This window comes from Anolis sagrei, chromosome 1 (genome assembly GCF_037176765.1).
Source record: "Anolis sagrei isolate rAnoSag1 chromosome 1, rAnoSag1.mat, whole genome shotgun sequence".
Classification (NCBI taxonomy): Eukaryota; Metazoa; Chordata; class Lepidosauria; order Squamata; family Dactyloidae; genus Anolis; species Anolis sagrei.
The window spans coordinates 206,338,986-206,365,079 of NC_090021.1; the positions used below are offsets into that span (position 1 = coordinate 206,338,986).

The 26,094-nt window shown below is 38.2% G+C and overlaps 1 protein-coding gene across 4 annotated transcripts in view; it reads right to left on the reverse strand.

Annotated features, from left to right (window-relative positions):
* Positions 1-26,094, reverse strand: part of MBD5 (methyl-CpG binding domain protein 5) — a 132,877-nt gene that overhangs the window by 25,903 nt on the left and 80,880 nt on the right. For 2 of the 4 annotated variants that reach the window (XM_060776412.2, XM_067472654.1), the window contains 6 exons: positions 25,354-26,025; positions 21,440-21,542; positions 19,586-19,766; positions 14,348-16,480; positions 3,467-4,498; positions 1,215-1,429 (listed from right to left, as the gene is read on the reverse strand). In XM_060776412.2, the coding sequence (XP_060632395.2) occupies positions 1,215-1,429; positions 3,467-4,498; positions 14,348-16,480; positions 19,586-19,766; positions 21,440-21,542; positions 25,354-25,466 (3,777 nt within the window). In that variant the 5' untranslated portion in view covers positions 25,467-26,025. The remainder of the gene's footprint in view (positions 1-1,214; positions 1,430-3,466; positions 4,499-14,347; positions 16,481-19,585; positions 19,767-21,439; positions 21,543-25,353; positions 26,026-26,094) is intronic. The other 2 variants (XM_060776420.2, XM_067472663.1) reach the window with 1 other exon arrangement.

The following is a 26,094-nucleotide window of genomic DNA, read 5'->3' on the forward strand; positions in this document are numbered from 1 at the left end:
AAGAAACATGGAGGTGCCCACTCCTTTGCTAAAGCAATGTCTCTGAATTGCTTTAGCAATTGGTTTGAAATAGAAAAGCAGGCTGATACTCATATCCAGTTTGGGAAAGAAGCTATAAACAAGGCTCTGGCCCCTGGCTTGAGGCAAAACAGCCACTGTTGGGTCTTCCAGGTGTGGAAAGTTACCCTCTATACCAGGCGTGGTCAAGCTTCAGCCTTCCCTTCAACTCTCACAATTCTAACAGCAACAAGCTGGCTGGAATTCCTGGGAGCTGAAGTCCAAAGCACATGGAGGGCTGAAGTTTGTCAATTCCTGCTCTATACCAATTCCTGGTGGGTGGGGAACATTAAGGAGCAAGAGGACAGCAAAAATCTAGTGGGCTCCATGTTACTCATGGGCCTCACTTTTGCCATAACCCCATCCAGTTCAGCACTCTTCCTAGCCAAAACAGCTCCTCTCAATAAAATATTTTCCCCAATCCATTCTAAAACATCTGCATCACCAGTAGGCAGTACTAAGCATTATCTATAGTCTATAGTTTTTATCTACAGCATGGATCCATTCGCATTTTACTTTATTGCATATCTAGGTCTTCACAGAAAGCCGATCCAGCAGTATTCACTGTGGCTACATTAAAGTCACCATTATTAAATGCATGCATAATTCATGTCTAACAAAGCAGATACGAAAAACAATGCCAAACAGCTCAATATGAAGAAGATAAAAAGCAGGTTGAAAACTATGTTTTTGCAAGCACAGGGAAATGTTTAATTCACTTTTAAAAAATCATATATTTTGCTTTACTTTCTCAAATACCCCCTTCACTTATCTTCCTTTAGCACAGTTCTTCTTCTGTCCATTTTCTTAGCTTAACTTTTGTTCTCAGATCCTTGATCAACATGTGAAGGATAAGGAGGGATAATTTTTCAGAAATTGTTTTATATGAGAGACTTCAAAACGGAAAACCAATGAACAGACACTGCTCATATTTCTCCTCCATATCCCTTCCAGACAATACAGGCACTTTTATTTTTATTGGTCAAGCATACAAAAAGTTCACAGTGAAATGTTTCAGAGGTATTAGTGGATGAAGGATGTTTAGGATGATAAAATGGCATCCAGAATTGTGTGTAAATATCCCTAAGAAAATATTACAACAGCATGGCCATTTATTTCATGAGGCATGTGACACTGAACAATAAATAAATTTCTACCTGAAAATTCTGGAAGAGACAAGCCATAGGGTTTGGGTTATTAGGTGGGCCAGGAATGGGAGGCTGTCCTTGAAAACCCTGAAGATTCTGGTAGCCTTGGAGAAGCTGCTGCTGCTGCTGCTGATTTGATGGAAACATTTGATTGTTGTTGAACAGGGACTGCAGGTGAGTGAGCTGATGGTTATTAAGAGTAGTGTTTATCGAAGATATATCACCTGCAATTCCAAACACATTTAAGATTAGCCAGCAATTTCCTCAGTTTTCCTTCTTGTACCATGTTTCACCTTTGGTGAGAAAGAATAATGTTACTTTTAAGCTACTTTATATGGAATTGGTTCTCCGAGATTATACCACAAAGGATGGATTACTCTTGGAGCTATTACATTTACTAAAACTCTGTCTTACAACTGTGGAAGCCATCTCCCAAGGATCTATCTATCTATCTATCTATCTATCTATCTATCTATCTATTTCCTTGGGAGATGGCTTCCACAGTTGTAAGACAGTTTTAGTAAATGTAATTGCTGCAAAAGTCATAATATGGCTAACGCTATCTAGTCCTTTGAAATTCATTCTGAAACTTGTTCCTCAAGCTATCAATTGCTTTCAGATTTCTTAAAGTAGTGGTATATTCTATTTTACCCTTTAACAGTTATTAATATATTATTTGTTAATCATTGGTTTTGTTGAGACATGAGAGAAGCCTCCCACAGGATGGTAACACATCCGGGCGTCCTCTGGGTAATGTCTCTGCAGACAGCCAGTTCTCTCACACCAGAAGCAACTTGGAATTTTTCAAGATGCTTCTAACACGATAAAAAATGGTTTGCTTCAGAACTATATTTTAATACTATTGTTATCAAAAACCAAACAACACTAACAAACCAAGGTATACATTATAAAGAATAATCACATCAAAATTTCTGCAACGTATTTGTAAATGAACTTAATTTTCCACATGAAAGAAACAGTCTATTAAGTTACAGTAGAAGTTGAAATTTCAGATATTCTTAGTTGACACAAACCAGGTTAATTTTTGTAACTGGAATTTAAAGAGTCTCATCCTTCTTTTGTATTTGTACTGGGGACTGCACAGTTTCATGTTCTGTGTGCAATATTTTGCGTTACATAAATTTGGGCTATATAACAGAAGAAGCTTTGACTACAGTTGAGAATAGAATCGCCCTGGAGGGCTTACAAATGCCTAGGGATCTCCAGATCCTCCAGCACACCTCTATCCAGGTCACTCTCTGGCAGAAGTTGACCACAAAGTTATGCTGGAGGATCTAAAGAATCCTAGAATATATTAATCAAATCAGCAAATAATCAAATCTGCGAAAGTAAAACCCACAAATATGGAGGGTCAATTGTATTTCTAATCAATGTTTTGTCAAGAGCAATTCACTAAATTCAACACATGTACTTGGGAAAATTCATGGAGGAAACACCAGGATTTGGCAATATTGGGCCCATTTTACACACTTAAAACTACTATAGTACAGTCATGTTGCCAATGACAGGATTTCCAATAAGTGTGAAAAACATAGTACTGGACAAGGACAATGCTATAGAAATCTTATACATGTTCTCACTGCAGTTATCTCCCATTGAGTTCAAAGGTGCCTACTGGGAAATATGTGAGTACATTTTTGCAATATCTGTAAGTAAACCCTTCTTAAAGTTGCTGAGAAACTCGAAATCTATACGCTACAGAAACAAGCAAGTGACCCAAGAAGCATGAGGAACATCAATGACAAGTAGCCAAAAGGCTGCCTATTACCTTCAATCTGTGCTTGAACTCCTTTATGCACTGCTTTATTACAACCTCAGGCAAGGATACACCAGCATATTTTTTGGTTCTGATGGACTTGGAAGCTTTTCATCTATTGCACAGCTACTCGTACTAACCCTGTGATGCCTTGGATATTTTATATAAAATGCGGCATTTCAAAGATGCATCTGTGCATGAGATTTGAAAATTGTAAAAGCCATTCCAACAGACTGAGTCAATGTAGATGGCCTCAGATGTCCTAACAATAGGATTTCAAAATGTCAATATTTTACCCCCTCAATTTTATTTGTAATCGTTCACTGGAATGGTTAAACAAGTTAGCATAGCATAAACCTTTTAGAAAAAAAAGTGCAATGAAAACTGAAGTTTTAATTTTTTTAAAGGTAGAAAATAGAAGTTCCCATCCCACCACCATTTTTTTTCTGTTTTGCTTTAAAATCTGTGAAAAGATTTAACTTACCAAGTAGACCTGTCCCCAGTAGAGGGTTAAGTAGCTGTGGCACCACAGAGTTATTGTTGAGTTTAGCTGGACCAGATGTGCTCCCAGCACTATTAGATATGCTCAGCAATGTTTCTGCCATTGACATCACTGCTGTCCCACCAAGTGTTGAGACAGACAGTGCTGCCACTGTGGATGATGTAGTGGCTGTGGTAGTGGTAGCCTGGGAGGAGGTTGCTACTGAAACCTCTGGATGGTTAGCAGTGCTGCCCGATGTAGAGTTCAAAACACCTCCCAACAGCTGGGGATTCAAGGCCATTAGTCCTGAGGCCCCAGGGACAGCTGGGAGGAGAAGGGGGTTTGAAGCCATGTCTGTGCCTGAAAAGTTTGGGAAAGGGTTTCCCAGGGGGTTGGTTAACAGGGTGTCAGCTTTGTTGGTATCGGACTGACTACTAAGCAAGTGATCGGATGGCGGGGCTGTCATCTGTGTCCCTGTGGGCACAGGGTTGTTTTGCGGTTGCGGTAACAGATCTGAGATGGACAGATTGAAAGGTGCTAAGGGAAACATGGCTGCTGTTTGGGCTTGGTTCTGGAGAAGAGCTGCTAGCAGCTGAACATGGACAGGTTGCAGCACCTGCCCATCCACATCACCGGAGAGCAAAGCTAAAGCAGCATTTACATTTGGGTTGAGAGAACCTAAAGGATTGAGGTTGACCTCAGACTTGCCTTCTCCTGTTGAAGGCTGCAGTATATTTAATAGATTCTGGTTTAGGATGTGCTGCTGATTCACTGGCAAAGAGATAGGTAGCGAACTAAAGAGGTTAGGATTCAAAGAGTGCGGAAGATTGTTGTTTGAAGTGCTGTTCTGTGGAAAATGCAGGGCATGTTCATGACCAACGAAAGAAAAGTCATTCCCAAGAGGGAGCTGACTATGTAGTGGATTTCCAGCTGCAGTTGTGACTATGACCCCATCTTGCAGAAGAGACGTTGTCTTGGTAATGGCAGGCTGACTGGTGCCAGCTATAGCAGTGGATGGTGGTGGTCCTGCCCTTCCTGCAAATAAAAAATACTGTGTCAATAAGAGTATAAACATTGAATACACTGTTTATACTATTGGGGAAAAGCCTGATAGAAGAGGCATTATTTGAAAATATATGTTACCTTTTAAATTAGTATATAGCAATAGTACTTACCTTAGAGGCAAGCTACTCAAGTCAGTGGTCATCTCCACAAAAAATTAATAATTATATCCAGCAACCACAAATTTAGTTTAAGACGTACTTCCCTAGAACACCCCAAAATGCATGTGGAAACAGAAAATTCATCAAACGCAAATGCAATCTTCTTTAGAAGATAACCACTGAATAAGCATTCTGCTTTGCTGTCAAGGGGGCTGATATTTAAGCTACTTGTTAATGGCTATAAGAGCAGAACTGATAATGATTACAAAGGGAATAATGAGAAATAGAGAAAAGGCATATAATTAATATTTTACATCACGACATTATTTAAGAAAGCAATGTCAACAAATCATTGTATTTCTTCTTGCGCATATAGTATATAACACGATTAAATATATGGAAGGTGTAAAATAATATAGAAAGGTAAGAGGAGAGATTATGAGAGCAAATAAATTTTTCTCTCAAGACTGCCACCAAGTGGCTTGATCTACATGGCAAGTAATGAATTATCAGAGGACAGAACATGAATGAGTGTGTGGGATTCCATTTTTATCTTCACCTTTTTTTGGAAGGCACACATTATTTCCTTTGCTTAAGGACATTCAGTGGGCTTCATTGATGACTTCAAGCTTGCTTACATTTAAATCCAGCTAGAAATCACTCATGCAAAATTGCTCTGCTTCATATTCACAGATTTCTGCTGGCAGATAGACACCACTTACACAGTCACTTCTTTCACTTCCTTGACACCTAAAGAACGTTCCTAAACATTTCCCTTTTCAACACTTTCATATTTGATTTATAAGCCTTAGAGTCTGAAAATATGTGTTTTTCTACATCTCCTTGATTGATAGATACTTTCATTTGAAGTAATGTAAACAGCATGCAAACTAAGTGTTGTTTGTTGAGCCAGGGGTGCTGCCCCTAATACAGAGAGCTTTGAAGGGCATTGCTGTGTGTTAACGTGGCAGAACAGGGCAATTTCCGTAGATAAAAATGTAAATATAGAAAGTGGAGGTTAATTTGATGTCAGCAATGCATTATTTTATTTTTCTAATAAGAGCTGGCAAACTGCTGAGCAAAGAAAGCATCAATCACAGTTTGTGCTTCTTCACAATCAGTGCAAAACTGCACTGGGTTGATGAAGCTGAAGTACACACAAAATTCAGTCCTCTGTATTATTACAACTCCAAATCCAACTTAATGTAAAGACGTTTCATTTTCAATTAAGCCTAGTATGAGGAATCTGTAAGGTTGATGCAATCCAATGGACAGCTCAGAAACACAGGACACATACATAGATACATTTTTAGCTGGCATAGGAAAATGTGGGTAGAATACACAGCAGCCTTATATTCATTCTATTCCATGCCATTTCTATCCCTTCTTTCTCTTACAATTGAAACTTAAAGCTGCTAAAAGTATCAAAAGGCCACTAAAGTTAAGAGAAAAATGCATTAACTAATTGGATCTTGCTGGCTCAAGTGTACTAGTTGATATTTCTTTAGTCTTTAGAAATACCAGCAGAAAGCCACTTTTAGCATTTGACTTTCCTTCTCCACCAAAGCTCAGTGGCCTAAGCTCTCTATCTTCCCACTGAAAGCCTGAAAGAAGTTATCATGCCCAGGTCAAACTAAAATGGAAACGGTATTTGGGAAATCTGACTCAAAACACAACAACACAGAACTAAACTCTGTTCTAAATCTGATTAAACATCACAGAAGTAAAATATGCCTACAAAATTAAACAATCCAGACTGGCTCTCTAACTGCTGCTTTCCAAACAAACAAGACAAAAGATTTGATTGGATCGCAATGTAAATCAAGCTCAAAAATATTAGTGACATCAAGCCATTCAACCATTAATATTCATTGACTGGAAATATTTCTATTATGATGATTCAGTTCCTACATCCTCAAAGGGACTTACCATAGATTATGACAATTTAACCATACAAGGAAATGTATCATATGGTGATGGCAAGATGTTCAAAAGGTATGTTGGAAAAGATATGTTAGTTGTATTATGCATAAAAATCCAAAGTCCATATTAAGCAACTAAAATATATCTTAAGACCTTTTTCTGGCAAGGTGTTGCAAAGGCAGATGGGGAAAGAAAACAAATCTGTTTCGACGTTAAAGTTTTGAGATGGAATGAGAGGTTTGGAAGATAATGAGTTTCCAGCAAGTGGTGTGATGGTATTAGGTTTCAGCTATAGGAATCCTTAGGAATGCTGGAGAAGGTGTGATATCAATGCCTTATATCAGCTCACTTGCCAATACTGCTGATTTTATAGTGTACACAGGACACAGAATTCCCTGAGGAAATATGCTGCATTGCTATATAGTGGATGTAACTTGATTTCTCATATGATGGTGCAACGTGGCTCCTGGATGGCAGGACACCTAGGATGGTTGGAGAAAACACAATATTAAAGTCTGTAGCTAGCTAGCCTCTTGCCTGAATAAGGTTTTCCTGTATCTTTGTGGCATTCCTACTGATGTCATTCTCATTCATGGAATTCTGATCTGGAAGAAGCAAGCAAGCAAGCAAGCTCTAAAATGCTTATATATAGCTCAGATGAAAAAATGTTTTTCATAAACTTTACACTTGGCTTATTGGTAATTTAAACACTAATATTAAGGCAATGCTATTATTATGGTAGTGACAAAAAGCTTGGCTAAGAAAGCTAGGCAAATAGTTATGGTCTTTTTAAATGGAGAGCAAAGATATGTACTGAAGAACGGTCTTCTGAATCCCACTGTACTTAATAACTTCAAGTTTCAAATTGTCTATTTCTGGGAAAGGTGCTTGAATACATGGTGGTGACTCAGCAGAAATTCTTGGACAGATATAGCTTTTAATAAACCTGGAAGAGTATATTTCCATGCTACTAGTCAGGAGCAGATGTATATTGGTTTTGCTGGTCATTTCAGTGGAATCTTGGTCATCCCTGGAGACTATCAAGAGACTATAGTTCCCAAAGTTCCTTAGGAAAAAAAAGAAATACCCGTTGAACCAATTTACACACGTATTTATAAGGGACTCTGTTTACCCTATTTTTGTGAGAGGCTAGGGATCTTCTACACAGTTCTCTTAATCTCCAGCAGATTCGAGTCCCTAGGAGACTAAGGAGAAAGCATGGCAGTGTGTGTGTGTGACATTACCCACACTTATAATTAGTATGTTTAAAATATTTGCAGAATATTTGACAATAGTTGTGATAGCAAACAGTAGAACTGCCAAACACTTTTCCTTTTGATGAAAACAAGAAAAAAATCAAATAATATTTCGTGTTTCACTAAAGGAAACATGAGATCAGTATATGATGTACAAGTACTACTTGTTCAATTAGATTGCTATGCCTATTAGTGTCCTGCATATGGATATACTAAAAAGCAAAGTAAGTCTAAGAGCCCTTCCAGACAGCCACATAACTCAGAATATCAAGGCAGATAATACACAATATCTGCTTTGAACTGGATTATCTGAGCCCACACTGTCATATAATCTGGTTCAATGGCGATTTTATACAGCTGTGTGGAAGCTAAGAGCCAACTGGAATACAACAAAGGAAGGGAAACTCCTGAGTTTTGAAGGAAAAACATTGAGCTACTATCCATCAGAGCTGGTCTCCTATCTCATCAAAATGTTGGGAGCAAGGAGCAGACAGAGGTTCCAGAATCAATGGTTGGAGTTAGGCTTGCTTTTCTTAATTCTGGGTCTAAAATAGTAAGAACTATTACAACTGCACTAATTTGTTTAGAAATCTTACTGTTTAAAGTCCATTAAACAACAAACAAGAATGTAGAGCTGCCATTATGTCCTATCCAGATCAGAAAAGACAATAGCTGGTTCACCATCAGGAAATCAGCATAAAATAAGATGGGTTTCTCAAATAATTTCTTAAAGTGCTTGGCCAAATTAGGACTTGAAAGAGCATTTGTGCCAAGCCACTCTTGAACCCTGAAGGGCTCTCTTGGGAAAAGGATTATAAGTGTCTGATCGTACGCTCTTAAGAAAGGCCAATAAGGAAGGGATTAGCTCTACTAACACTACTGACATCTTGGAGAAAGATTTAGGATTTTTCCTACCAACAGGAATTGTCCAACCCACCCTTCTCAGGAGAAGTTCACACACATTCACAAAGCAGTGGTTGCTTACCTGCAACCAGGTTTCTTCAAGTGGTGATCTGTGAAACGAGCACATATGGTAGTGATTACGCTATATGGGCTCATTTCAGACACCAAGACGTAGCAGCAATGGTTATTTACCTGTAACCAGGTTTCTTCGAATGGTGATCTGTGAAATCAGTATATATGGTGCAACCACTACCATATGTGCTCATTTCACAGACACCAAGAAGAAAGAATTTAGTGATTTCTGTGGCTGGAAACAGATTTAGGGACGTTTCAAACTGTCCCTAAGGTTCGTCAAAGGGGGGGGGGGGGGGAGAAGGACACTAAATCCAATCTGATCTTTTCAGCGGACAACTGCTGCAACAGAACTGTCTGTGTTTTCTCTCTGTGCCACCACAATGCAACTGGAAGGTTTACCAGTCTTCTGGGAGAAACTTTTATGGGGCTGTAACCTCCAAATTCCTCAGATGGACAACTGTGTTATAGGAAACACCTTTTGGGATCATGACCCTATTATTCAAGATAGTTCTGAAATTCTCTTACTTTGCTATTCTGGTTAATTGAAACAACTGAAAAGAACAAGAAGTATTTGTTCAATGAAAGTCAGTTTTTAATAGGCAATCTTGGGAGAAAATGCTCTTACATAGTAAATTAAAATAAAAATCTCACTGAGGCATATTAACTATCATAATCTTCCCTAATAATGTTTTAAAAAGATATTCACAGGAAAGACTACTTTGTTCATATACGGATATTTTGTATGCCTGTCACACAAATTGTGTGACTATAAGTCATTTCTGACTTAAGGTGACCTTATGTGGGTTTTCTTAGTAATATTTGTTGGGAGGTTTGCTACTGCCTTCTTCTGAGGCTGGAAGACTATGACTTTTATAAGGTCACACAATCAGTTTCCATGGCCAAGTGAAAATTCAACAAATCACCACACCATGCTGGCTTCCATATTACTATGACTTTCCAAATGTTTCTATTCAAATATTGATAGCTGAGTATACTGAATATATGCTATGGAAAGTTTTGAGATTCTTCAAGTCGGGTTGTTGTAGGTTTTTCAGGCTGTATGGCCATGTTCTAGAAGCCTTCAACAATACTTTCTTCAAGTCCATATATAAAATTATCAACAAGATTAAAAATAAGTAGTCTTGTTGCAATGAAATAAATATTTATGAGCTATTGCCAATTTAATACAAGCTATTTTTCAATATGTCAAATAAAAATGTGAATGCTAATATATGAATATGCATTTTCATCACAATATAAAAGTTCATCTACATTTTAAAAGCAATGCTATAGTGTTCAGTATCTTTGGTGCCTTACATCTTAAAAGTCGTGTCCAAAAGCACTTTCTAAATATTAGAATGCAGCAACCATACTTGCTTCTATTTGTCCCTGTATATTTTCAGTTTCCTATGGTGATGGTAGACCTTTCAAGATTTTGTAAGGTATACTATGGATATAATATATAAATATGTGCACACATACTTGATAGTTGCTTCAGAACCAATAATGACTCTAAAAACAATTTGTCTCTGATGCCTGTAAGAAAGCTACAGAAGACTTTTTTGTTTGTGCTGACAGAACTAGTGGATACGATACTATGGAATATTTTCAGTATATCTTCATTATTGTTCATATAAGTTATTTTGCTACCATCACAATTCTCAGATCTCCCACTTCCACTCTCTGAATCCTTTCTATCCTTGACCATCGACCACAAAACGGTTCGTTGATCTCCTACTTCCAAATTTGTTTCTAGCAATTATGTTGATATCAGCAATGTTCTTCCAATTCTACTGTAAGTTTGCTATTTCTAATGGATTCTCAGTTGTATCATTCTATCCTGACTAATAAAAAATAAGGAAAATGATATCAGGGCTTCCTACTAAAATGCACTGGGAAGATACGGCAATTGGTCTTTTGAATTCTTAGTAAAGCACTTATCTTCTTTCTCAGCATTCTGAAATTACCTGATACTTTTTTTCAAATTCATCTAGGTTTTGGCTCCCATATGACAAATGACCCCTTTCTTTATACAGTACATCATTTTTCAAGATTAAATAAAATTTCGGTTATCTTAAGAATTCTCTATGCTATCAATGGCTTGGGCTCTTTTCCCTTCTCTGTCCATCTAGAAATCATGAGGCCATTTCTCTATATTGCTTGGGCAAGAAATGATGCACAAATGGTGTTACCAGAAAGAAAGAGATGGTCCCTAGCTTCTTTTCTTTTGCTTCATGTCCCCAGGCCTCTTGTCATTAACTTCTTTCTAGCTTAAATATTTGGATTTCAGAAGAAGAAGAAAAAGGAGACACTCAACTCGGCTTTATTTGTTTTCTCCCAAATTGAACTTTATCCTCAATATGACAGCTATCCGGCTTTCTTTAATCCTTTTGAAACATTATGGATGTTCCTTTATAACACTGTTTCAAGGGCAAATATGAAATTATTCACACATATTCTGAAAGAAGATTCTGTGCATATGGTTGAAACCAGAAATATCTGATTCCTTACAATGACCACATGGTATCACATAGCTGCTCATAATATTTCAATGTAGAATATAAATTATCATGCTGCTTTCTGATCTATACACACATATAACTATTACATTATGAGCCCTTACATTATACTGTGACCATATTGTACAGTAGCCATAGCTATAAACACTCACAGTCGTTCAGATTCCACCAACTCTACTAGGAGCAAAGAAAAATGTTGGATAGGAGAAAAATATTTATCTTTAGAAACATACAGCACACCCCTGTTGAAGTCAACAGTTGACAACATCCTTACTTTCAAGTAATTCACTGCAGTTGTATTTTGCTTTAGTTTTACTTTATTGAAAACAATAGATTACACCCAATGTTATCTGAACAGACTCCTGCTTCCTCCTCTCTCCATTTCATACCCCAATGCCCCAAATCTGTCCTGAGGAGCTCCTCAACTCTCTGGAGGATATTTGAGGAGCACACAAGATGAAAAGGAGTACGTTTTATCAAGAGAGTTTGTTCTGTGAGCAGACATACCTCCATGGATATAACGCAGTGTTATATCCATGTTAAAGTTAACTCCTACCAGAAGCAAAAATTCTTATGAAAGCAAATGATCATCAGTTAGTGCTGATTCACAGATGACAGCTGATAGTTTTCTTCAATCATGAGTGACTTATTTAAGTTCCACAATGAGTAAAGTGAGAATCCAGGTTCCATCCATAGTACGTTTTGGAACATTTAAAGCACAACCTCCAGTTGGTAAAAGTGACATGGTCATAGAATCAGAGTTGGAAGAGACCACAAGAGCCATCCAGACTCTGCTTAAAGACCTCAAGAGAAGGAGACTTCACCACATTCCCAGGCAGCCTATTCCACTGCTGAACAGCTCTAACCAGCAGGAAGGTCTTCCTAATGTTGACGTGGAATTTCTTTTCTGGTCTATGGCGGATGGGTTCAATGAAATACTTCTGATCTACTACCTAGTACAACACTACCCTTAGAATATAGAATTGGCATTGTTTTATAACTTGGTGATTTTAGGACTTTAGACTGCTGCCTCACCAACCCAAACAGGCCAAAAGCGAAGAAAATATACATAGCATATATTAGAAAAAGCTTTATTTTCCTGGACCATGTGATTTTTGTCCCCAGCCATATATCTGAAAGGCAGTAAAATGCATGCCCACATCTTTTCGAAGATTAGCCCAGACACAGTTGTCAGAAGCATCTGGCTCAAAAATCCTATTACAAAATCAAAAATAGTATGCAAAGAGGCTAAGAAAAAGTGTGTTTACTTATAGATAAGGAAGAGAAGTGAAACCTGCTGCTTTCTCCAAAAACAGAAAATGCATAATTTCTTATAATTGCTTCTCATAATACTCTGCTTCACTGGGCTTTGTTTGGGCACCGGTAAACATTTACACTTTCCAGAATTTTCAAGGGGAGACTGAGGTTACTGCCTTCCAAATGACAATTTTGCCGTCACCTCACCCCACGTCCCCACATTTCTAGCATTATATAGAGTGAGACATTGGAAATCATTTGCATCTAGAACTTCTGCATTTGCAGTGTTTGCATTCCCCAGATCAATTTGCCTTCTCCTTTTATCTGGATGTCTAAATTATATTTCTAAATGCTCAACAGAATTTTCATTATTGCAATGCTAGAAATGTGGGAAACTAAGGAAAATTTCATGAAAAGACACATTCTCATTTAGTGGGCAATGTCCTCATTGAGTCCTCCCCTAGCAGCTTTATCACTGAGGATTTTTGGAGACATCATTGAAAAGAAGTCCAATTACAATTAATTGTACTATTTTGAAACAGAAACATAAATTGATATCATATCATATAATCATATCTATGCCCAGCTCCATCCTGAAGAAATTAAATATATATGCTGTCAAGTGGCAAAGAAGAAACTTGAAAATGTAGACTTGAAAAAATGACCTGATGCATGTCTCCTATCCAGACATGTCCTAACCAATAAACCTGCTAGGAAACTTGAGCAATCACCTCTGTTCCCTCTCCAACTTTTCATTCTTTTGGTCTCATTTAATGCTCAAATGTTATTTTCCATCATTGAACATACGTAGTGTTATCTAAAGTATGTTAGTATGTTGTTAACTGTCCAGAGTCCTGATTGGGGAGATAGGGTGGGATAGAAATAAAGTCATTGTCGTCTTCCTCCTCCTCCTCCTCCTCTTTATCAATAGTGCTCTATCTCCTTTCTTTTGCTTTTTCTGAACCTTGTGAGTCATAAGTATTCAGATACTACTCCTTTGTTGCCACTGCCTTCACTTCATTGCCTAACTGATAGGCAGAGGACAATTACATTCAATATTACAAGGAAGGACAATGCAAATGTTGAACATATGAACTACCAAAATGATGGAAAACTGAAATCAAAATCAATAGATTTGTCTTAGAAATTGAATGCAGAACTTCAACAATAGAAGAGAAACAGATGATTATTCACATCTGAATAAGGTCAAATATGAAAACACCTATAACACAATTAGTGTCTCCACTAACTGTTCCCTCTCATTACTATTAATCCACCTACTGTTCCATATTTGACACATGGAAGTAGGGAGAGAATTTTTTGTGTGTTTTAAACCACACTGCCCTACTCAAATTCAGGTAGGTAGGGGGCTGAACTTTTTCCATCTTTTGAGTATATGATTATGTGTAGTGATTCCATGTTGGAAAAAGACAAGTACAGAATAAGGATAGTAGCTATTAATGAATATTATTGTATGCTACCCTGAGTTTTCTGGACATAGAGTAGGACAGAAATATTTTAAATAAAATAAACTCAAAGGAGGAAGAAAGATTAAGATTTTTATGTTACTTTCTTACACAGGCAAAAGGAGGTATTTTAATGCTACTACAATTTGGCATCTCATTCTGTAGAACATATCTAGCCCTTCCTTGTTCTAAAGCTGTGTATTTGGTAATGCTATTGGATTGCCAAAAGCAACATATTCATGTTTCCAAAGAAATATATACAGAAACACCAGGCATACTATGATTCATATTTTTCAGAGGCTACTGTCAGAAAAATGCTTACCTGTTTCAGGACTAGTCTGATTGCAACTGCTCACAATGTTGTTTGGTATCACTGGTGTAGTGGGTGCTTGAATTCGCGACTGGGTGGGGTTCAGATGTAATGAATTTCCTAAAGCCATTCCAGGTTGGTTGAGTACCCCACAATTTCCGCTAGCTTGCATCTGATTTATTAAACCTGCAAGATGGTTGTTTGGGCCAGGGCTAGAGCCATGGCCAAAGTTAGTGTTTGAATTCTGGCAGTGCATACTTTCCCCTCGTAAAGGTAAATCATGTGCCAATGGGTTCTGAAGTGTGCCAGTGTTCATGTTAGTGTCTGTAAAATGCAGCTGGTTAGCAGAGCAAGGCAAAACAGTATTTGAGCTCACACAACCAGAAGTACTATTGCTGCTCATATGAGAACTTTGATAGCTCATGGACTGAAGTAACTGGGACATAGATGTAATGGGAAATGAACCTTGGTTCTGCTTTCTTATCAAATCCGGTCCCGATTTAGGAGCTCCAGAACTATCCAACTGAGTATGCCTAAGCAAACTCAACACTGTAGTGGTTGGTGGTTTTCTTTTCCTCAAAGGGTCTTTCTGTTGAGACATCAGTTTATCTCGTAGTGCTGCTCGACCACTTTGCCCTTCACTTGATGGTAAAAGCATGTTGGCAGTAGGAGGAAACATGGTGTTTAAAGTGCTGTGTCCATCATTGCTGCCACTACTAGCAACAGTTCCAGAATTGCTACTGCTGTTGCTATTGTTACCAGCAAGTTTATTTTGATTTGCTAGCTGTGCTTTGGCTGCTGCTGAGAGTAAACTACTAGCTGGAAAGGAGGCAGCATTGTGCTGGTTCAAGATCTGATTTAAAGGCATTCCCAGCAAGCCAGGTTGACTTTTCATGGGCCCACTTCCAGCAGATGCAGATGGAAAAACTGCATTGCTTGGAGGATTTAATACATTACTCATTCCAGCAATCAATGTGTTAGGGATGTCCTTGTATTGATGGAGACCATCAGTCTTTGTAGATGGACTTGATGGCATAGATGGTCTTGGAGACCCTATTGTTGACCTTGGTGATCGAGGGGGGACTTTAATATTACTACAAGATGACTGTGGTCCTATTGGAGGCATCATGAAATTTCCGTGATCAGATGATGTGGAAGATGAGCGTGATCTTTGGGGAGAAGCCTCAATCCTTCCAATTCCAGATGCCATCATATGAACTGGAGATGTTACCGGTGATGGGGAGAGAGACGTGGAAGTAGAGTGCTGAACTCTTTGCAGATGACCCCCATGGTTTGTGTGACCAGGTTTTACAGTTGGCAAAGGGAGATTACTTGGTAGAGGAACAACAGCTGGAGGCATGCTTACATTCATCACAGGTACCTGAGAGTGGATATTTGAATGATAAGTACTTGGATTAATGATAACAGGATTCTGATTCACTGGTTTGCTAGGAATGGGGTCAAGAATGCCAAGTGGATCCTTTTCTGATGTTAATGGCTTTTTCTGAAGAGCACAAGATGGAGGTGGCGGTGGAGGGCCTTGAGGTGGTTTGTGGTGAAACATTGCTCGTGGCATTTCCATACTAGTTGTAAAATTACACATGGGCTTTTTCATTACAGGACTTTTTGTGGTCAGGGTTGGGGAAAGAGGTATATTAGTCCTTCCAGCCATTGCACAAGATGACTGCACAGGAGAACCATGTAGCATTACGGAAGGTGGAGACAGAGGAGTTCTGTTCATGTGAACAGGACTGGAGTTAGGTGCTCCATGAAAACTGGAATTACTCCTTGTGAAAATATCTGGACTTCCAAGTGGGTCTGTCCTAGGAGATATTGAGCCATCACCATATATTTGTGATCCTGATGAAGCTGGACTAGGCATTCCTCCATGACTGCCACGATATGGAGACTTCTGCCCATGTTCATTACTCCCCAATCTCTGCCTTGGATAGACAGAATGAAGTTCTTGTTGCTGGTTTGCAGTCATCTCTTGCACATATAGCCGGCCCATGGCATTCGAGGCCCCCATCATCAACTTGAATGGAGTTTTACATTCTGGCATCACAGAGTTAGTAATTCCTTCATGCGATTTATTCCTTATTGATCTTGGAGTTGCTGCTCGTGACGGTACTAATGGAGTTGCACCTGAAGTAGAGTAAATGAAAATTAGTATGTCTCAAAACTAAATGAAACACCAGAATTACATTTTTGGACAAAACTGCATCCAGGTATTATAAGAGTATGTGACATACACAATTCTAAAAAGTGCTTCAGGTCTTAAACCAGAGTTTCCAGGTATGGGAGCTTATGTACACTGCACTCTCTATGCTGTTGTGGTTAGTGACTAGAACAAATGAACAAACTATATTTTTAGCTTAAGAACATGACTTTCTAAGATGCAGGATCTTTAAAAAGTAGCCAGGAAGCGTGGGCAAAATGAACAGGATTCATAATATCAGGACTCATTTTGAATGCAACACAATTCATTTTCAATGTTTTAGAGAGTGTGGTATATTTGCACAAAAATAAACCAGTATATTAAAATCTTTTACAGTTACACACATATGCCCAACCTGATTTTTTTAAAATAAGAAGCATATTTTGATTTTCTAAGTAATAGAACTGCAATTGATTATTATTGAATTCTGAGGCAGTTAAGGAGGATTTAAGTGCAGTGCTAGTTATTCCAGATATAGCCTATTTTTGTCCAAATGGGGGTTGAAAACAATATTCATAAGTTATTTAAAAATAACTTATGAATGTAAGCATCTATCTAATTATTAGTATCAGTTATTTTAGTAAACAGAGATGGATATAAAAATTCTTCTTAATCTATCACATGACTAGATGATTTTGACTTTAAAAAAATGAAATATACAGATTCAAATAGGAAAAAAAACCAATTGACTTAACTATCTTCTTCTGGATTGTATTGCTGCTGTTCAATCAAACATCAAAGAGGTGAAGGGTCTACTACCATTAATTCTTGGATTAAATAAACTGCTACTCTCATATGACTATGAAACAGATGTAAGCCTTAAGAGTGGGAAGGTGAAAGACCAGCTAATGAATTGCAACACTTGCTAACACCCATGGATTTCCTAAAATTTATGTTGCTTTTTTTCTCTCTAATAGGTTCAAAACAGGAATAAGTGGAGAAAGAAAATTCATGGACAGGTTTTTTTACCTTCATTCTGGCAAGAATTCTAGATGTAACTAAGAGAACCGGTGAGGTGTAGCGCTTTGTGTGTTGGACAAAAACTTTGGAAATAAAGGTTTAGGTTCCCAGTCAGCCATGGAAACCTACTGGGCAAGTCACAGAATCAAATAGTAACCCTCCTCTGAACGCATCTGTGCGGACCCTAAGTGTGTTTTAGGGTCTGCACATAAATTACTTCAAGCCACATAACAACGTGATATGCATTTAAATTTCAGATTAGAATTAACAGAATTGAATTAAATGTCATCTTTGTTTTTAGGGATTCCAGTACCTTTTCACTAATTTTCCTATTTCTGGTTGTGGCCACTTCAAAGTGCGGAAATTGCTGGCCCAATTTCTGCTGTACTACTCTTCTACCCCATGCAGACGACTGCACCTTTTGGCCCTGTGGGGCTTGTCTAATGCTGGGTGCCAGCAGGGTCTATTGACTCCTCAGTCGGATCCATTTATTACTCGTGTGCAAGCTGAACCTCTCACAGACTCGTTCCTGCTTGATTCCTTAATGAACTGCCAGCCTCCAGACCAGCACTAACAAATTCTCTCTTCTGTACATGCTGAATTTTTCATCATTAATCCTCAGAAGTGCAAATTCCTTTTGCCAAGGCAATGTCTCTGGACCCAAAATGTGACTCTCTAAGACATGCCTGAATTTACCTTCAAAACAATTGCCAGGAAGAAAGGAATAAGGAGGAAAAGCCATATAGGATGAATCACACAATGTTAGAACTAGAAGGCTGATTCTACAGCAGCTATCAAAATGTTTTAAGCCACAAAATGCTGACATATTTTGAGTCTGCTCAGTCTAGTGAATATATATTTATTTGCTTACTGCCTTTTCCCAAGTGTGTGACCAATTTAGCATACAATATATTGTTTCACAACTGATGACTGCTCTTGACTTAGAGCACTATTCTAAGCCAAATGTGGACAGATGAATGTAGTAAGGCCATTCACCCTCCAAGTTCCTGGAGAAATCAGGGAAGAGACCTCTTCTCCCATCTCTCTGACAACGCTCCTCCTTACACTGACAGTGAACATGCTCTGCCTGTAGGCGTGAAAACAGATACTCCAGACCCTCCAAACCACCTGATCCAGAAAGTTAAAATGTTTAGTAAGCCATCAGTGGATCCTAATGCAGTGCTGGAATGCACAATTATAGCATTTCCTCAACAGATATAATATGTGCAATGATGCATTAATTTCTCTTACATTGGGAAAGTGCATCTTCACAATCAGTCACATATCATCCAAAACAACTACGCAAGATTCTTTTAACTGCAAAAGCCAGAAACTAAAGCGGGCATCTTCTGCATGGAAAGCAAGTGCCCCATGGCCAAGCTATGATACAGTCCTTGAAACTTTCCTCTTCACATCCCAAGAACCCCAGTCCTTCCCCAGTTTTAACTGGAGAAAGAGCGCTTGAAACAATCAGACTATGGACAGCAGAGCTCAAATCCCTGCTCTTCTGTGGAAACTCACTGGATGGCCCTGGGCAAATCATACTCTTAGGCTCAGAGGAAGGCAAAGGTGACCATCCCCTCAACAAATCTTGCCAAGACAGAAACCCCATGAAACCTTAGGGTTGCCATAAGTCAGAGATGACTTGAAAACACAATCCAAAGAAATGCCATCCAATGTGGCAGCTTCCCTTTTAAAATCCTGTAAGCCCCCAAACAGCTAAAAATTGGCCAAAAGCGCTCCCCCCCCCCCATGTACAAACTGAAAGTAGATTCCAGACCCTTGTTCCCATCCTTCTGCAACTGCCTATTTTGCACTAGGTTGATTCTGTTTCCAGGAGTTTAGGGTAGGGAGACGGAATTACAACTGGTGGGGTGATTCTACAAGATCTATTGTATAAAGACGTTTCAATTGCTCAATGTCTCTTTTTTGTTTATATGCTGCATCTCCCCCAAATATTGATATTGTATGTAGTAATATATTTGTACATTAAGTCAATTTCCACATTACTTCCAGAATGATGCACTTCAACCTTGAATTTCCCACAGAGAACAAAGAAAAGCCCAACTTACTTGTTCCACCACCAGGACTTGTTAGAACCAGTGATGGGTGGGGCACTTCCATACTTTTATGAAGTGTGGCCACAGCAATAATTTTCCGTTTATGAATGCATAGCTTAGTGACATCTTCATCCGCTTTGACATCTTCAGCTGTTCTTTGTGTCACAGCAACTCCAGGATCAAAATTAAATACCTTAAAAATAATGTCAGTACCACAGTGTTAGGAACATATTTGTTTTGGTGATAACACAAAACAACAGCAATCTTCAGTGGAGTCAAAATGCTTCAGGGGATAATATTCCAGTGGATACTGAAACAGTAAAAGTAGGTTATATGATGGACATCAAAAGAAGTTAATATTGACAAAACATACTCTTCTTTATTCTCAGTTGTCTTTTTGTGCACAATTCCCTTTTCCTGATGCCTTGGGGACAACTAATCATGGGCAATAATAGAATGGTGTCCTGAGATGGTTTTTAAGCAACTGATTTTAAAGTGGATAGAAGTGATTTTAATATTTGCATATATTTATGCTTTTATGTCCTGGCATTGAATGCTTGCCGTATACATGTGCTCCACCCTGAGTCCTCTGCAGGGTGAGAAGGGTGGAATGTAAACGTTTAAATAAAATAAACAAATACATTTTATTTTGGCCCCCTTTCAGGTTGCTCAAATGAACACAGACCCTTCACCACAACACTGTTGTTCTAAGATTTTTCTCCCCATTCTATAAGGCTGAAATGCTCTTTTAAGCCCGGGAGCAGCTCTTTTCATAACTAGAAGTAACTACAAGTCATTTATGGTTCTGAAAAAAAGATCTTCCAGGGTGAAGTAGCGGTGTCTGGTGTGTGGTCATGCAACTCTGGGTTGCACTTTCCCTACCCTGGTTGTAGGATATGATTATGGTTATTTGAATGGTTCTCCAGAAAGTTATAGTGCTTCAAATGGTATTTTGCATTTCCTTCTACATGGCAGTAAAAAAAAAAAAAAAAAAAACAACCAGCAGATTTAGAGGGAAAATCCATTAAAAGTACACCTATTTGGAATCCTAGGTGGTCTGCAATGCCTCATTCTCTTTTTAGGAAAACTCACCCCCATCTCCCCAACCTTATAATTTTTCTACATGGAGAAAAAATTTTTCACACCCACAGAACGTATTCAGTCCTCATTAAGGTTTTTATTTGTTTCTTTTAGTTCTAGAGATAGCATCACAAAACTGGATGCTCTTTCAAGCTTATTAATACAGTAATTCCCTATTCTGCACAGATGGTAACATTTTGGCTGCATGAGAATCCCTACTTGGGGAATGAGTTCACTAGTAGTATATCAGATTTGGAAAAGTTGACGGAAAGTGTTGCCCCCACTGCTGAGACAGAGGCGAGGACAGCTACAGTTCTCTTCCAGTGTGATCCCTGCGAATGAAATTACCATTATTAAAATGAATAAGATGCCAGATGAATATAAGGCTCTGAATTTTTCCCCCATTTTGGCAAAAAACCCCAAAAACTTTTTCATGAGTGCATATGTCTACGCAGCAATTGCCTTGACTCATTTCTCTCTCTCAAATATAACTGTGTAGAGCTACCAGTTAATGTGAAGCTCTGCTTTGATGCTCAAGAAGACAGAAAAATAGATTGTTTTTACCTTTAAGTGCCACCACAGAATGCGGAAATAAGTTGTGCCTTGAAATCAAAGAGATAAACTCAGTCTTCATGACCTATTAAACATGCAGTCTTCCTTTTGTTTCAACAGAATGTCTTTTAAAATTGCATCCACTAAACAAGAGATTTAAACCTTCAAGTGTTCTAATCTATGTCAACAGTTGTCAAGAACACGTAGGTACACATTTCTAACATCTCATTTTACCTTATGAAGGATGAGGGGACATTCCAAACCACACTTGCATGTGCCGTCAGTCAGCAGGTATGTTTTAACCTGTTCCAAGCAGGACAATAAAGACCCACTAGGACTGAAAAAATAAGGAAGTAAAGACAAATACATTAATCAGCATTACTTGAAAACAGTTTCTATGTACAATATACAAGTAGCAATTTCTAAAAATAAGATGTTCTCCACCCTGCAGCAGTGCTCATAAAAAGTAGGAAAAATTCGATTTCTGTTTAAAACAATATTTTAGCTTTTTTTCATCTACCCTACATTTTATCCCTAAGAATTCAAAGCTCAATATTTCAAAGTTGTTATATTGTTCTCTTGGGCATTGCAGGATAACAGGTTTTCTATTAATGTATAATGCACTGCATAATTTAAAATGCATGGAAGAACTGCAGAACTACTATATAGTCATCCAGCTATATGGCATTTCTTATGCTATGGAAAAGCCTACCTACAGCTTTAAAGTAACTAGCCAGAATTTATCTTCAGTAATGAAGCTACATTACAGTAATAATAAAAATGATAACAGAAAAGGAGTGAAATTATCCCTTGTTATGACTAAGTTCACTTTTTTTGCAAACGCAAGTGTAACTTCTTTTAGTTGGGTTGCTGTGAGTTTTCTGGGCTGCATGGCCATGTTCCAGAAGCATTCTCTCCTGATGTTTTGCCCACATCTATGGCAGGCATCCTCAGGGGTTGTGAGGTCTGTTGTAAACTAGGCAAGTGAGGTTTATCTATCTGTGGAATGTCCAGGGTGGGAGAAAGGACTCTTGTCTGCTTGAGGCAAGTGTGAATGTTGCAATTGGCCACCTTGATTAACACTGAATGGCCTTGCAGCTTCAAAGACTGGGTGATTCCTGAACCCTAAAATCAGGACAGTAAATAAAGAGGAACACTCAAACAACAGAGGAATTCCTGACATAAAACAACCATGGCCAGTTAATGCCTCCCAACAAAGGATTCCCCCCAGGCAGGAATCAGCCAGTCTTTGAAGCTGCAAGGCCATTAAATGATGATCAAGGTGGCTAATTATAATAAAAATAATAACATGTTATTTGTATACCACCCTATCTCCCCAAAGGGATTCAGAGATGTTTCCAACATGTAAGGCAAACATTCAATTGCCGGAAAGAAACTATACAGACAATTAAATCAAGATAAACACATTAGACCATTTAACACAATATAATTAAACCTAACAGACAAAATAAACAACAACACAAAAACTGTTCACTTACTTGCAACATTCACACCTCCAGCAGACAAGAGTTCTTTCTCTCACTCTGGACATTCCACAGATATATAAACCTCACTTGCCTAGTTTACAACAATCCTCACAACCTCTGAGGATGCCTGTCATAGATGTGGGTGAAACATCAGGAGAGAATGCTCCTGGAACATGGCCATACAGGCCGGAAAACTCACAGCAACCCAATGATTCCAGCCATTAAAGCCTTTGACAACATATTGCTTTTAGTTGCTTTGATAATCAGAGAGTACAGTGATGTCCAGCCTATGGCCCTGCAGGTGTTTTGGGTTTAGGTCTCAGAATTCCTGAGCATTGGACAAGCTGCTCAGGGGTTCTGGGAGTTGGGAGTCTTAAACACCTGGATGCCACTGATGTACCACATCACTTTTTAACCACTATGAAGTACAGCATTTTAAAAAGAGCTAACGGAAAAAACTTCACTTCTGAACAAGGGGAAAGTCAAGTTACTCTTTAAATATTAAAACTATAAGGGAATGTACAACTGATCTTGTAAGGGATTGTGCAACTGTAATGGTAGTTTATTAGTTCTTTGCCTCTATCTCTGATTTCAAGTGGTGATTTTTTTCCTTTAAAAAGGCAACACATTTAAGCTTGTATTCCTGCATGGCAGGGTTTGGACTGGGTGGGCCCTTGTGGTCTCTTCCAACTCTCGGATTCTAGATTATGCTTACTTGTGTAAATTCTTATGTGCAATGATACTGTGTTGGTTAGATTGTCTATATAATGTTCTGTGTCCTTATGTAACAAACGTCTAGTAAATAAATCTTGCATAGGGGAAATATGAAGTTGGAGAGTGCTTCTGTCATGCTTTACTTGGTCTACCCACTCTCTTCAAATATGTTGGAACATGCAAGGAATTAGTGTCTGTGTGTCAACTGTAAAAAAGATGATGCATGAAGCTGATTGGTAGGGCAATGCTCGGGAAGATAACTGAGCCTGGCACTTTTTGTTACTGGCACATTTTTGTTCAAGCTTGAGCTCTGCAAGTGCAGAGAGACAGAGAGAGACAGAGTTTAGAGTGTGCTCTTGCTTCATTAGCTGCTGAAGGAGTTTCTCGACATGGACAAAGAAAAACCACTTTAAATCTCCTATAAAAGAACATTTAGTGAGTTGATGCAACTGATCACATTGTACACATGTTGTTCTGATTTCAGAAGAATAAACTACTTGTTCTTTACTGCGTGCCATATTTTCTTTCTCTGGCAAGGCAATGTGTGGGCTGATCAAACGTGAACTACATGTGGTTATTTTACATTACGCCACAAAATATTGATAGTTTTGTTGGATTTGGGAGAAGAACTAGTCCAAGGTAGAGGTTGTTTAGCTGGGAATAGAACAAAGGAAGGTTTCGCATCCTGTACAATGGTCCACTCACTTTGACATTGGCAGCCTCTAAAAATGTGCAGTTGCCATGATTCATGGATAGAACAGGCTCCTGTTTTTGACAATATGCTACAAATATAGAGGCACAACCTCCCACAGGATGCAAGCACAGCATTAAAACAGAATCATAGCACAATAAATGTGTGGATTGAAAGGGACCTTAGTGGACACTAAGCAGAATCTCTGCTCAATAGCACTATTACAAATACCCTGGTATAATACACACATGACTTGTTCATGATATAAAGTGACCAAAATTACAGAATTAACTATTCAGTATTTTCAATTAAGCATTCAGCATTTTTAATCATTTTATATGTTATTTTTGAAGGATTGGGAGGAACATGTCACTTCTCAATAAAAATCCATTTTTAAACACTTTGTCTTTCTGAGGGTGTTTTAAACTAGAATCTTATAAATTGTAAATATGAATTATTTTTTATGAAAAATAAAAGGCTTCATTAACATTATAGAAGTGTGCAAGTGTAGAGTTTGAAAAATAAATCAGTCTTCCCAAGCCACCATTGCCTGAGGTTGCCTTTATTCAAAATTTGACATGATTTCTTCTGCACTTCCCTGCAACAAACAGTGTGATATTGAATGGTAGCAAGTGATGCACTTAATGGCATTTCAGGAATTTATTTCAAGAAGTGGTTAAACATTGGGAGGATCACAGTGGCTCTCTTATTAATTCAAGTATGGGCCATTTTTGGCTGCCACATGGAAAAAAATGTAAGAAATATAACCTGCATGCAGCCCAAATTCCCATTCACTTCCAAATGTGTGCATTGGCAATTGTGAATCAACAAGAAACAGCTATTAAAGGTCAAACTACGTATTATACCAGGTGGTAGACGAAATGTAACATGTTTGAATGTGCTTCATCCTATACAGACACACACATACACATACTTCTTTCCATCATTGAAAAGCCAGCATGTCAGGAATCTAGTCTATGCATCTTACTGATGTACTAATTTTCTTGAAGAAATAATGCTGCTTATAAAAACAGCATTCAAATGTATAGCTTTTCATCTGAGCCTATGTTTTCATCAAAACAGGGCAGTCAGTTAAAAACCTAATCAACTGTAGGGCGGCACAATATAATCTAAATGCTGATGCACAAATGAATGCCTTCTAGGGCTAGAGGAGATTTTTAGCTATCAAGGAAACTCACAGAATTACTTATTTGGCATTTAAAAATACTGTAACACATATAATAATTATTATTTACCTAATATAGAGTACTCCATGTTGCTCCACCCTCCGTTGCCAGCCAACTGGGACCTGTACTGTCGGTAGCCCTCCATCTTTGTCCCCAACGTCAAATTCCTTGCTTCCATTCATTTTTAAAATTCTGCTTGTGACTCCTCAAAGATATCAACAGTGAGATGATATCATTTTATATGTCTTCATGGCCTCCAGAAGACGGCCATACAGTACAGCAATTCCCAGCATGTACAAAAGTGCATTGGGAAATTTCTGGCTCACTCCATGAAATCTCCCATTTTGCTGACAAGTCAGTTGCCCATACTGATTAATATTAAGTATGAAATGCTTTATTCCTTATATAGTCATACGGACAGTCTAGTTGAGTAAAAATGAATGCTTCCAGCTTGGGAAAATCATAATGCATCAATGCTCTGTTACTGGCCAGGAAGAGAGGGTTTTTTCTTTTTCTTAGTTCAACAGTGTGACTCCAAATTGATCATTGTATAAGTTAATTTGCATTTTGAGAAAATAAGTATCATTGTTCCAGGTGAATCACAGGCAAGATCTCCAAACATTAAATCCTTTTTAAATGCCACACTCTTTTTGCTTTCTTGTCCTCTTCCATTCATTGTCCAAGATACTCCTGGACATTCCTTGTGATTCTCTCATGATGATACAGCTTCAATGTTAAAACCTAAAAGGAAGAAAATATAAACTATTAAAATGTTAACATGATACTATTAGTATCAAAATAATGACATTT